This window comes from Triturus cristatus, chromosome 9 (genome assembly GCF_964204655.1).
Source record: "Triturus cristatus chromosome 9, aTriCri1.1, whole genome shotgun sequence".
Taxonomy (NCBI): Eukaryota; Metazoa; Chordata; class Amphibia; order Caudata; family Salamandridae; genus Triturus; species Triturus cristatus.
Genome location: NC_140592.1, coordinates 724,814,956 through 724,830,029, shown reverse-complemented (window position 1 = coordinate 724,830,029; position 15,074 = coordinate 724,814,956). Strand labels below are relative to the sequence as shown.

The window sequence follows — 15,074 nt, the reverse complement described above, 5'->3', positions numbered from 1 at the left end:
TGAGACTTCTCGATTTCCCTGACTTTTTGTAGTGCTTACCAGACAACTTAAAGGGCGATTATGAGCGCCTTTAACGACTCTGTGAACGGGCACAAGACCTTCCTTGGGACTGGGACCTGCAGCATCACAGTTAACAGGCTTCAGGCGAACTAGGAGCTTCAAGGAGCAATGAGGGAGCCTCAGTGCCTTGGGGTTCATAGCACAGCAATCCTCTAAAGTCTAGTGAGTCGGGTCTGACTCCAAGCACTACAGGAAAACTAGATGGGGGGCCTGTCACAGACATATCTGTGACAGGTTCCACAGGGCTTAAACCCCACTGGTTTCTTAGGGGACATCCCTACACACTGGGAGACAAGTCTCGAAAAAAGGAGTCTCCAAAAACCGTCGAAAAAAGTCAGTCAAAATTGACTTGCAAAAGCTCTTTCTGAATCTGAACTGACTGGCGCGGGAAGAAAATAACTGATGTCAGCACGCTGGGGTAGCACTTGTATATGCACCGCACAGGTCACATCCAGCGCAGGCGCCGCAGATGCTAAGCCGGGCGGCACCACTAACTGGTCCACAGAGGAGATGCTTGAAATGTTTGTGGATCCAGTCTGACGCATGGGGATAATTCTAAGGCTAAGGTAAAGAATCTGTGATTAGAAGTCTCTATCAGATAGAGAGTTTTGCAACAGCGAGCCCGTATGTACGAGCACTTATCCTATCTTAGATTATTTAAGGACAATGGAACATGTTTCTTATGAATGACTGGCTGCCTCCTTTTTGTGCTTGGAACAGTTTGCACTTTTATGTCTGTTTAACTACTCACAAATACAAGGTCTTTATGTTGTGTACTTAATTTTAACCAAAGTTACTGAAGGAGTGTTTCCAATTTCGGTAGAGCTTTCTTCACTCACTTTTCAGATCGGACAGTTCTCCAATATAAAATTTGAAAATTATCTTGAAAACGTGTTTCTTTTCTTTCATTTTTTGGATGGTACCATTCTGATGGAGCCTTTATAGATCGTTCTAGGGCTAATCTCTGTTGGCCTTCTGCTGGTTCCAGCACACATGGATTGGCAGTAGATGTTTCTGCTGTATCAATTTGTCTGGCATTTTTTTGGGGGTGTGCACCTAAAGGTTTAAGACTGCTGTAGGAAAGCGGAGGATTATGTAGTGAGGCGGGTTAGGCTTCACAATACAATTCTCTCACAATACCCCAAATAGGTCCTGTGGATTCACAATAAGAAATCCCTAGCTCAGTTCTAGTAGTATGGCACAGAGCAGTTAGGCTTTACTAGCGGAACATGTGTTAAGCATTTCAGAATACCAACATGGACGATAAGTAATTGACACAACTCGAAAGAAATCAGACTACATTTAATAAAAATAAAGCAGGTTCTTATATAAATTTAGACACCAAAACGAAGATAATCAGATGAGCATAACCGGAGTTTTGAGTTTTAGAATTAAAAATAAATCAGTGCATTTCACTTCTGCAAAACTTCAATTTTGCGGTCAATGGGGAAAAAGCAATAGTGACAATCAGTCACTTGCAGGTCGAGTCCAGTGGAAAGCACTGGGGGTTAAGGTGATGCGGGTCCCAGGACCAGGCCTAAACAGACAGTTGAATTTTACCTGGCATGTAGGGCCCAGGTGCAGAGTAGTTCTGGCTGTCCCTGGTGCTGAAGTGGGGGCCGCTTAGAGATAACTGGTGATGAAACGGATGTAAAAACTCCAAAAAGAGGCCACTAAGATGGCGGGTTGAAGATGCTGGGGGTTCCCTCAAGGCATAGCGTCGAACAAAGGTAGTGGTAACCAGGCTGGCCACCAACAAGCCTAGGCAGCGGCAAGCTCAGCCTGGAGTTACTTCGATGTCCAGGGGAAAATGTTAACTATCTGAAACTTGCTCGAGGTCAGGACTAGGTTTCCCACAATGCACTGGACCATTTACTTTTGGGAGATCCCTCGGCTGGCCTGATGACCAGTGATTCTTTGGTTCAGGGAACATGCTTTTTACCTGCAGGCTGCAGGGGACCAGTATATCTGATCTAATGGAGTTCTGGAGTTGCCTTTGAGTCTCAGAGGTGTTCCTCTTCTCTTTGAAACCGGTCTCTGGTCCGGGACATACGACGGTTGTGCAGTTGCAGGGTGGTTGCCACAGGTACAGAGTATCGCACCTCTCCTTAGTGCAGGTCCTTAAGGCGCAGACTAGGGTCTCTTCTGTGTCCTTGTTTTCATGTCGATTCAGACCTGAGGTTCTGATGCCAGGAGTGTCCCTTAAATCCTAGATTTAAGGGCATCAGTGGTGTGGGTGCAAGTAGTCAACAGGCTACTAGCCCTAGCAGCTAGTCCACTCCTGAGGCGACCACATCCGGGGGGTGGGCCACCTTTGCTACCTAGAACCCTCTATTCTGCCACTTTTAAAAATGGCAGAAAACGTTCATAGCTGTTCAGACCAGGTAGCCCTTCCTAGGGTTGTGGCTAGGTTTCTAGGGGTGTACACCGCCTGAGTACCTAATTGTACCGCCTGCCCGGGAGCAAATGTGCCTGGGGTGAAGGCAGTTAACTGCTTCATCCTTTGGGAGGCAGCCTGGTTGCATATCAGAGGCAGTGTAAGCTTTGAAGCTCACCACCTTCATGTACCACTTCACTGGCCATCCTGTCAGGGAGTGAGGTGTCACCTCCTTCCCAAGCAGTCCTTTGTTTCTGACTCCTGGGAGTGTTCACACCTCCTGACAGGAGGGTCAGATTGCTGTCTTGGTGGCAGCAGCTGCAGGCTGTCAATCAGGGCACAGGAAAGACTTAGGCAAGCTCTAAAGTAGCACCTGTGTGCATTTCACATCAAATCCGACATGGGAGTCATGTCAGGTTTGATGATACAAGTTTTTTGATACCCAACATTACCCTTTTAGTGGGACCATGCAGGAGCTGGCAACCTTGGAGTGCCCAGGGTGCCAACCCATGTTATCCAATGGCCCCCTGAACACTTATAGTAGCCCTTAATTGAAAGAGGCGACTATAGGGACATATAAGCTTGCAGGTATATGTCCACACCTTTAATATAAAGCACCCTGCCTCCTGGGCTCAGGAGGCCTACCTTGGAGGGAACTGACATATATTAAAAATAGTACTGTAACCTTGCCACTCAGGTGAGGGCAAAGTCGAGTTTGAGCAGTTTGTACTGCTCCTACAGTTTGCAATGGCAAGCCTGCTGTCATCTGTTCACTTGGATCATAATCAGTACTTTAGGCCCTGGCGACCCGTTTACCAACCCTGCCATGGGTGGTACCATTTACCAGGGATTTATGAGGGAGTTTAAGTCCTTGTCAATTGGGGTTAGCAATTTACATACCTCATAGTTAGGGAGAGAGTACTGGGGCCTGGTTAGCAGGCGCCAGTGCACTTTCAGAGTCGAAAACCAGCAGCTAGTAGTCCAAATGGGGGAGAAAAGTGGGGAGAAACCTACAAAAAGCCTGTTTGTTTTCTTACAACTGCCAACACAATTTACTTCTAATCAACTCTTTCTCAAGCAGTCCAAATGAGCGCAAAAAGTGAGGGCAAACCTGCAAAAACCATGTTTTCTTACAACTGCCAACAGTATTTTCTTCTCATAACATCTTTCTCAAGAAATCCAAATGGGGGCAAGAAGAGGGGGCAAACCTGCAAAAAGGGACTTAAAGTAGCCTGCATTGTGGTAGATGACTGCAAGCACAAAAGATGTCTGTTCATCCAATGTATAGCTATAAATTAGGCCATCAAATGATTTACAAGGTGTTGACAAGATCTCGGGGCACATTAGGTCTAATGTGAATCTAACCTTTCAGAAAAGCATGTTCATAATAGTGACTGGATTGCCTTTGAAACAGAATTCCTTTGGGAATGATAGATGGCATTTGTTTTTATTAATTAGACGGGGATAAAAAAAGAGTTAAACAATCTCTGGATTTCCTTTGTATAAAATAAATTATTAGCAAAGCTGAGCAGGCTGACATCGCCACACAGCCTTCACAAAAAAACTGTGTGAAGGCGCCAGTAGAGTATCACCATATCACTACAACTTTCACCTATGAACAAAGTGAACTGGAACTCAACCAGTTCAAAAGGTGTGCTTCTAAACTATAGGAAGAGACCTTTATCTTAATCAAGTTTACATCATTAGAGCCCATCCTAAAATTGATAAAGTGTTTCTGAATCATGAAGTCAACAAGGACTTAAGTTCAAATCCCAGGTCACATACACCCACCCCAAGGTATTGTACCTGTCAGAGGTCTTTTCACACTCTTATAGATTGTATCTTTCTCAAGAAGAAAACATTTTACGTACAGGCAGACTTTGCTTCTATGTCAAAACAGGATCAGAAAAGTGGGCATTACGAACTCCATATGGTAAGCAGATTCACCTGGACATTGAGATAATTTGCCAAAGTATTAGAATAGAATGATTACTTAAAAACATCAATCACTAGAAGAGACCGCAAACCCTTTCTTCAGACAGTGAAAATGATGGATGGAGTTACAGAATTGTGTTATTGAAGAAGAAGGCGGTGTCATGCCATTCTACAAAATGCCCCTCACCTGAAGGAATGGTCCAATAAGTTGGACTCCAGAGCAGAACTCTTAAGGACAAAGCATGCACTTATTAGGCCTCCAAAAAGACATTTTGTTTCAAGATTTGTTAGCAGAAAATATACTTTATTTTCCATAGAACGCAATATATAAATGCAAAACAGTTTTTCAAACAGCACCGATATATTGACAAATTTGAAGTTGAAATGTGGGATGAAGCACAGGGATACTAGAAAGAATGCCGAATAGCAGAGTAAACAGAGCACATGTCAATCAATGATAAAATCCGGGTATTCCAGGGAGGTGGGAGGATTGAACAGGGGTGAGGTGACCAGTTTTTCATCCGGGGTGTATTTATGTATGGCAGCTGGTGAAGTGGCGGGGTGGGGAGAGGGTTCGGAATGGCAGATATAGCTTGCTTAGATTGTTTATGTGTCCGTAACTTTCTTTTACAATGTAGGGTGCGTTGAAACTCTCAAATGCAAAATGAATAAAATGTTTTTTTTATTTAAAACTAACAGATCACATGTTGGAGGTGTTTTGATATCTTAAAGTTAAATATTTAGGTTGGACTGTTAGTGCTCTAGTAAAGGTGCATTAGGTACTGCCATAGCCTGTACTAGCGATTTCTGTTGCATTGCAAGGGTCGACATAGGATTTGCATTTCACTACAAACTGCCCTACATCATCAAGTCTGACAGCTTTCAATTCCATTCCCTTATCCTTCTAGTAGTCGAACAAAACAACATCTGCAAAAGGAACAAATGCCTAAAAAAGATGTGCAAGAGGTTGGAGGGAAACTTCTGGAGAATGTTGCAGAGCAAAACAAGAACAATAACAAACAAATGATCCGCCACTCACTGCTTTGTCAACTTCTGAGCTTATAGATTGTTCTACATTTCCTGTTATGGATAGATATGTAAAATAGATCAGCACCACAACACCTTTATGATCCTCAGGCAATATCATCTGTTGCCTACTGACAGTCTGCTCAACAGATACTTGTGTGGTACAGCCAAGTACAAAACCACCTTCGTCTTCACTCCACCCAAGTTGGGGAAAGCAGCAGCATGATGAGAATCAATTCATTCTACATCCCCTTATGGTCCAGTCCAAAGGTTTTCGTGATGCATGACTGCACATTCATTATTCAGGATAATGCCCCCTCGGTGCAGTAGAGCTGGAACAGTGTCTTGCTCAAAGCAGGTCCAAGATTTCTGCAAATAGGAGTTATAGGCAAAAGGAAAGATCAATAACACTTGTAATACAACTTGTTCTTCAATGTAAAAATGTACATGTGATCTTCAACGCTGCAAACTACACCCGCGACACATCAAGCGACACCACATCAACACAATCTGTTTGCATCCCTGCCTAGGTCGATTGTAGTAAATGCACTTGTCTGGTCACATCTAATTTACTTAATGCTATCCAAGTGGGTTTACAAAAGGTGGCTATATGTAAATTGCAGCTAATCCAAAAAAACACTACAAGAGTCCTGTTGAAACTGAAAAGGTCACATCATGGTGACCATCCAAACTAAAGTGCAAAGAGGAAAGATTCCTTTTGCTGGCGTGAGCACCCTTCCATGGGCTAGTGGATATCCATCATAAGAGTTAAGCTGGTTGGGTTGAAGAAACTTGTGAACCAATAATCATTGATATTCAAATCGATTTATTCTTGATGATAATTGCATTCAAACTTCATGCAAAATTACTTCCTTGTCAAGCTGGGAATAAATCATCCAACTCATGTGTACATCAATGATAAACCCAATGCATTTCGGGTCTAATTATTACCCTTCATCAGGGGAATTCTTTGTCATAGCTGTAGATACAAAGGACAAAAAAGCAATTCATTCTATAGTCCTAATGAGCTTGAAATAATAAATCAGACACAATAATAAAAACTTTCAAATCGTAAAGTACGTAGAAAAGTTGGTGAAAGGTATTAAGAAAGTAAAGCCAAAATCATGAGTCCTTGCAGTGTAATGGAAAATATATGGTGTCCCAATTCTTAAGTAAGCCGGCAATTCTTACAGTTCACATGGTTTAACCAAAAGGTGCACTCGGAGAATATTAGCAACCTATCAAGTGCTTTTAATTTCAGTGTATACTAAAGGTGCTGTCGAGCTCAACCTGGTATTCATATTTACAGTGCAGTGATTGTTACTGAAACAAATAGTGAGCGCGTCAAACATCGGCTTTTATGGCAGCGATACCGCTAGTCAAACGGGTATTCGCTTATAAAATGAAACGTGTAGGGATGGATACTAAGCGAAGTGAACGCGCTAATCAGCAGCTTTTAAGCAGACGGTAACATTGGTTAAGCATAGATGCCGTTACAAGCTTACCCGGTTAGTAAATTCAGACTACGTCCGGCGGAACCACGTCAGAGTGCGTGACTGGCGTGCTTAAATTAGTAAAAAGAGATGACGGAAAACATCCGTAGTGCGAACCACTAAACATAGAAAGGGTCAATGTGAAGGAAGTTGTACATATCTTGCTTGTGAACATGTAAACAACGGGAAACCATTATACCAATCAAATGTATAGTCATAATGCAATTAATGACATGGTGAGGAGAAAATTTCAAGAAAACAATACAAGTTATTAATTAAAGAAAACAATTAAATTCTATACGATCATTCAGCCCCAGACGTTGGAATCCTTCCTCTTTACACTTTAGTTTGGATGTTTACCTAAAGACGCCATTGGACAGGCGCCTTGGCGTTAGCAGCACAACCCATAATCTATTTTGTAATTTGGATAAAGTATCAAAATATTCGTGAGGCCTACGGATTGCTCTTAAACCAATGCTTTGCAAAATCAACAAACAATTCATGGAAAGATGGTATCAAATTTTAAATAAATGCTCATTGGATCTGATTTTTTTAATCGTGGAAGAACTTTCTAACATCTTAAAGACTCTAGAAACAGAAATATCAACCCTAAAGGAAGAATTATCAAAAAAAGAGATCGAAAATTGGGATGAACTCTTACAAGAAGTTAATGAAAAACTTGATAAATATGCTAAAGACATATATGAGAGAAAAATAAAGAAGTTTCCTAGAGACACTATAGATTATAAACTGGATGAGGTTTATACGTGGGCAGAGGTTTATAATCAACGTAAATGGCAAAGACAGACAAATACAAACTCTTCCCAAGAGAGTGTTGTTTCTGATTCTGAACTAGCCCATAATTGTCCTCCCGTGAGCCGTGTTCAAACTGCAGTTGATACTAGTGCTAACACTACAGCAAGCGCTCAAGCCAGGAAATCTTTTTAGCCACAAACCCCGCTGCAAACCATCAACCGAAAAATCTTCGCAAAAACAAGGCGGAGCAAAAGGAAAAGAGCAAGAGACCGAGTCGGACAAGAGATCTTTGTGCAGCAAAACAAGAGCGACCTAGTCGTTAACATTTCAAAGATTCAACTCTCAAAAGCCCAGATCACTGTTTTAAATAAAGGAACTTCATATGTACCCACCTACCACAGTAATATTGCTGAAACGGAAATTGCCTTTTTCAAGTTCGTGAGAATTTTGAGATTAAAATACTTTTTCAGCACCATAGAATCCTCCACGCCTTCTGAGGAATTGGGTCAACTCAAAGAGTTTAAACCAAAAAGTACGTTTTGCTCTCCCATCTCACACAAATCAATTGATTCCTTTGAAAGGTTGGTTAAAGCTGAGATCATGAGCATCAATTTCCGTAAGAACACCAGAGCTAATTTGTCCTCAAAAGATTGGAGCACCTTGAAGCAGCTTGCAAACAATCCTCATTTGACTTTTTTTAATGCAGATAAAGGTGGCGCATTAGTGGTGCTAGACACAGACTTTTACGAAGATAGTGTGATGCAACACATCACAGACCTTGACACATACACCAAACTTGACCAAGACCCTACCTCCAGCTATCAGAGCCTCCTGAACCAGATTCTAACACGGGCAGAAGAGATGAGTTGGATTAGTAAAAAAACTAAAATGTTTCTATACACTACATATCCACGACGGCCCAAACTATATATGTTACCAAAAATCCACAAAAACTTGGAGAAACCACCTTTCCGTCCTATAGTGTCAGCGTGCGGTTCACTATCTGAACCTATAGGCAGATAACTTGATTATTTTTTGCAACCCATTGTACAACAACAAGAGTCATATTTAAAAGATACTACTGCCCTTTTAAATTTTTTTGAAAGATCTGGATGTGAATGGCATTGAAAACTGGTGGTTATGTACTATAGACGTCACCGCCCTTTACACCTCCATTCCACATGCTGATGGGATTGAAGCCATTAAATGGGCCCTACTAAAACACAATCACATAAACGCAGAAAAAGTGTTTCTCATGGAATTACTACAATTCGCACTATATCACAGTTACTTTGAGTGGAAGGGCATGTTTTACGCCCAAAACAATGGAACTTCAATGGGCTTTGCTGGAGCTCCTTTCTACGCGAATATTTTCATGGCCAAACTAGAACACGATCATATTTTAAATAATCATACATGGGTCCAAAACTTGGTCTTGTTCAAACGTTACATCGATGATATTCTCATAATTTGGAAAGGTGACCGCAGTGATCTTGAAGCAAACATTGTTGATCTTAACCATATTCACAACCGGATCAAATTTACCCATCATATTGACAAGCTCAGCATCAATTTTCTAGATGTACTTATCCAAATTGATCAAGGCACCATTAAAACCAATGTATACATAAAATCTACGGACAGAAATAACTCTTCATGTTGACAGTTTCCATCAACCCACATTAAAGAAACACTTACCCTTTTCACAGTTCATCAGACTGAAAAGAATCACTTCTAATCCAAAAAACACAGTCAAAATCACCGATCAATTTATGGATCGATTCCACAAAAGAGGATATCCTATACAGCCTTTGGAAGATGCTAAACAAAGGCTTGAAACCACAGACCGTACTAGTCTGTTACAACGCACAAGTTGCACTCTTTGACCCAGTCACCAGGCAGGTCGCTCCCCCATCCGCCACGCAGCCCCCTGTGGGTTGAACCTCCGTTGCCGCTTTTGCCGCCTGACTGCTCGCTCCCTTTTTTATTCTGTACCCCTGCGCTTGGCTTTCTGTGCCACTTTGTTTTTTCATTCTGTGCCCCTGTGTTTTGCTTTCTGTACCCCTGTGCTCTGTTGTCCCTCTCCCGCCGTCTTTTCCCGCCGTTTTTCCCCCGCCGCTGAGCCCCTGCGGCCCCGCCCCCTTCACTCCCATTGGCTGCCCCGCTCCCACCTCCCAGCTGCTCCTCCCTCCCTCTGCCCTCATAGGGAGGCCGCGAAGCGGCCGGGCCGCTGGCGCGCATAAGGCAAGCCCATCTGCGCCTTGACCGCACCCAGCGCCAGAACCCCTGGACCCCGCACCCCCGCAACGCCAGACTGCACTACGACGCAAGCACCCTCCTCGCACTCAACACCAGACGAGACCACCCCTGCTACCGAGCCACCCCGAAACGCACCCAGGGGCCTTTCACCTGCCGGAACTGCAGACCAGTAGCACCCCCCCTCCCCAGCGCCTTGAGACGCTCTCGGGTATGTAGCGCGCTTTACAAATGCAGTGATTGATTGATTGATTGAAAAACAAGCTAACCCGCTGGTATGTGCACTTAAACATTCCACTCAAGTCACCATAATTAAATCTATCATCATGAAACATTGGAATATCATTTAAACTGAACCTGATTTATTTGCTCTGTTTCCACAAAGTCCGATTTTTGCGATGCAAAGATCTAAAAATTTGAAAGAACTGCTAACTAAACCATCTAACATTTCCAGTAAAACCTTTAAAGGGATGCAAAAATGCATGAACTGTGTGCATTGCAATAATGCAATAATAGGAGATTGTTTTATACATCCAACCAAAGTCCATAAAATAAAATTACGACATTCCAGTACTTGTGACACCTCCAATGTTATTTATGCACTCAAATGCCCTTGTGGTAAAATCTACGTCCGCAGAACTGAAAGAAAAGTGAAAATACGTATAGGAGAACACAAAAGTAACATTCGCAACAAAAATGCAAGATCAACGGTCGCATTACATTAGATGGAAGAAAAACATAACATCTCACAGCTCCGCTTCACTGTATTGGAGGCACAAAAGTCACGAACAGACATTGCTCCTCACAAAACTTTAGCCCGTGCAGAATTTTATTGGACCAAAAAATTACAATCCTTACAACCTCTGGGGCTGAATGACTGTATAGAATTTAATTGTTTTCTTTAATTAATAACTTATATTGTTTTCTTGAAATTTTCTCCTCACCATGTCTTTAATTGCATTATGACTATACATTTGATTGGTATAATGGTTTCCCGTTGTTTACATGTTTACAAGCAAGATATGTACAACTTCCTTCACATTGACCCTTTCTATGTTTAGTGGTTCACACTACGGATGTTTTCCGTCATCTCTTTTTACTAATTTAAGTCACACTCAGTCCGATGCAAGCACGCCAGTCACGCAATCTGACATGGTTCCGCCGGACGTAGTCTGAATTTACTAACCGGGTAAGCTTGAAACGGCATCTTTGCTTAACCAATGTTAGCGTCTGCTTAAAAGCTGCTGATTAGCGTGTTCACTTCGCTTAGTATCGATCCCTACACGTTTTATTTTATAAGCGAATACCCGTTTGACTAGCGGTATCGCTGCCATAAAAGCCGATGTTTGACGCGCTCACTATTTGTTTCAGTAACAATCACTGCACTGTAAATACGAATACCAGGTTGAGCTCGACAGCACCTTTAGTATACACTGAAATTAAAAGCACTTGATAGGTTGCTAATATTCTCCGAGTGCACCTTTTGGTTAAACCATGTGAACTGTAAGAATTGCCGGCTTACTAAAGAATTGGGACACCGTATATTTTGCATTACACTGCAAGGACGCATGATTTTGGCTTTACTTTCTTAATACCTTTCACCAACTTTTCTACTTACTTTACGATTTGAAAGTTTTTATTATTGTGTCCGATTTATTATTTCAAGCTCATTAGGACTATAGAATGAGTTGCCTTTTTGTCCTTTGTATCTACAGCTCTGACAAAGAATTCCCCTGATGAAGGGTCATAATTGGACCCGAAATGCATTGGGTTTATCATTGATGTACACATGAGTTGGATGATTTATTTCCAGCCTGACAAGGAAGTAATTTTGCATGAAGTTTGAATGCAATTATCATCAAGAATAAATCGATTTGAATATCAATGATTATTGGTTCACAAGTTTCTTCAACGCAACCAGCTTAACTCTTATGATGGCTATCCACTAGCCCATGGAAGGGTGCTCACGCCAGCAAAAGGAATCCTTTCTCTTTGCACTTTAGTTTGGATGTTTACCTAAAGACGCCACTGGACAGGCGCCTTGGCGTTAGCAGCACAACCCATAATCTATTTTGGAATTTGGATAAAGTATCAAAATGTTTGTGTGCATGTTGGCATCAGTTTTGTATTTCCACATCATGGTGACACCAGTACATCGCACTTTTGTAACTTACTGCTTCAAGCTTGACCCATTGGGCCAGAGCGCCTGACGTCAGGAGAAGAACAGATGCTCAAAATCCCAGTTCTAAAAGGATCCCAAATCTGAATTTTGTCTAAGTAGATACAGACTGGAACTCCCCTCCAGTACAATTACTCAAGGAACAAGATTTAACAAACTTTAGAAAGGCAGTAAAGACCTCGTGTTATTAGCAGAGTTCAATTCAGTAGTTAATATCTACTAGTTAAAAAGGCTGAAGCTGCACTTTATAAAACAGACACAAATAGTATGAAATGAAATTTGTTAACCACAAACATTACGCAACAAAAAGAGCATTGCTGCAAACTAAGATATATATTGTGTTGTGCTGTGTGCAAGTATTTATGATAACCTAAATACACTATAGGTACTCTTACAAATCAAGCAATGTTACTACGTCCACAACTGCACCACAAACTCTTATCACTTTGTTACGATCTTAACTGATTCATAGAAAAAATTAAATACATCGAAAACAACATCACCGCCCAACTCAAATCATCTGTTCTGCATGTTGAGCACACTGCCAATACCAATTCCCCCATGATACTGTATCAGTCACTAAGTTAAAGTCCTACTCACTGACTACAATAAACCCAAGTCATGTGCCTGATGAGACCAACCCAGTCCTGATGTCTCATTCAATTAATACAAACATTATCAACAACATACTCAACTACACATGCTCCGCAACCCATAAGTCCTAGTATCCTTAAATAAAGTTACTTTAATGCCACCTCCTAACAAAAAAGGTACACTCTAGAGCAACTATTGTAGCCAAATAACATCCTGCCTTCCCAAGTTATACAATAAAAAAGTGACCGTGCCACTTAGCCAAACAACTAGTTTAACACCTCCAATTACATTCTAGACAAGACATGACATTGCAGCAGGACTAACCGTCTAGAACACAACTTACACGTGCTGCTAAGAACCCGACTATACAAATCAACATAGATTTGTCAGTGGCACTAGGCACTGTCTCTTATAATGCCATCTTTAACAAATATCCCTTGCCAAATGGGAGCTGGAACTTTGCTATCTGATCACACAACAGTCACATGTGGGTTCTCTCAAGCCTCCCTATCTGTACACTGCTTTTAAATATATTTGTTCACACCGAGGTGCAAATAGTGAGGTTGCAAGGTTTCTCTGTGGCAGCCTTATGAAGGCCATTTCTAGGCCTGTGTCAGTAGAGTCAGTGATGCCGCTTGGCACTAACAGATTGTGAATATATGCTTTCACAAGCATACCTTTAATTGACTACCATTTCTGCAATCCACAATGCGGGAAACCCCTGACCAGACTACATATTGTTTTTAACCGTGGTTTCCAGAAGAAGATTTATAATACATTAGGAAGAGTCTGTCAGAAGAGAATTAGTACTTTGCACTCACTATCCAGAAATAGAGAGCTCCAAACATAAGGGTCATGAGTTTTCTGATGTTTTTGAATTTTCAGGGATTAGGGGAATTATTTGTTTTTAAATGTGCCTGTCGCACTCTGCACTGCAGTGATTGAAGGACATTTTTAGAGACGTTCATGACGCACATTTGCACTTTACTCTTGAGTACTCGTTGCTATGTCTTTTCAGGTTGAACACTCTCTTGGTTCACTACTTTGATGCAGAGAGAGCTTGCAGGTGTTTTTGGCCATTTTTTCCTTCGGTTAGACTAGTGGCACCATTGCCTATATGAAGCAAGCAGCGGCCAAAGGCAAGCCCGTCTGCGCCCATACATGGCTAGCACCAGCCATGCTGTTCGGTTCGCTCCAAGATTAGTAGACAGAACCAAATACTCCTGAAATTAGTTATTCCATGTCAATCCTTCCAGCTCCTATTGCAGGAGACGGTCCCCGGAGACGTTTGTGGGCAAGATATCTCGTGTTTGCCATGGCCATGTACTGTAGTTGGACTCTCCCACCCTAAGGGCCCTCTCCCTCACACGGTGAAGCACACCAGTATGACATCTGAGAGGATTACCCATCAGCCACCTTCGAGTCTAGCTTCAATCAATTAATGTGCACATACTGCATAAGCATGCCGTGCCTATTTTCCAAGTTTTGACAGATGTTAACTTCGATGCCCTGTTTTTAATGGAAACCTGGCTCCAATCTGACAGTAATCCTGACATTGCTCTAGCAGTCCCACTGGGGTTGGAGATCTACATACAGGAAGAAATGGTAAATGTAGGTGGGTGCATCACTATTATTCTAGGTAGCAATTTTCAATGGTTCAATTTCCACGTAGATAACTAAAAAGGGGCGGAAAGTCTGGGATTCTGTATTATCATGACTCCCAGGGTTTCATTCTTGGAAGTCCTAATTTAGCGTTCCTCTGCCGATTTACATGTTTTTTACCTCCTGGGATGAAGCTCTTCTCTTGGTTGCACAAATCTAGGGGATATTAATCTGCACATAGATATGAAAACTGACAAAGCTGGTCAAGAATTTGTACATACCTAGATCCACAATCTACGGAAGGGCCTTTCTCCTACTGGCACTGTCTCTTCTCCAGCAACACCAGAGCATCCACACGCACTACCACCTCCACACCGATCAGGCCTGCTCCGGAACAACTCCACTTCATCCTGCTCAACACACAATTACTCTGCAAGCATGCCACCGTGACACCATCAACTCCCTCACCCTTGACGTCATCTTCCTCACTGAAACATGGGCCCCGGGCGTAACTTAATCACCTGGATATACAAGGCCATTTGTGAGCCAACGGCTGTACTACTCACCCAACTGAGACACAAGTGGGAGGAAGAGTTTGAGAAGCCACTGCACAAGGAATGGGAGCACGGCCCGGAATTCCCAAAGAAAGTGTCCCGAAATTCCTGGTTTAAAAATATAGAAGTCTTCATTCTTCATTTTGCACATCTACACAGTAATGTTTAGTGAAAGTGTGCAGTGTTGAACATGTAGCGACCTTGCAGATATCATCTAATGGGATGTTCCTTAGAAAAGCCAT

General features: G+C 42.2%; 1 protein-coding gene across 1 annotated transcript in view; it reads right to left on the bottom strand.

Moving 5' to 3' along the window:
• Positions 1–4,655: 4,655 nt before the first annotated feature.
• Positions 4,656–15,074, bottom strand: part of MUS81 (MUS81 structure-specific endonuclease subunit) — a 306,294-nt gene continuing 295,875 nt past the window's right edge. Inside the window, exon 17 of the mRNA XM_085625914.1 lies at positions 4,656–5,767. Within this exon, the coding sequence (XP_085482040.1) occupies positions 5,701–5,767 (67 nt within the window). The 3' untranslated portion in view covers positions 4,656–5,700. The remainder of the gene's footprint in view (positions 5,768–15,074) is intronic.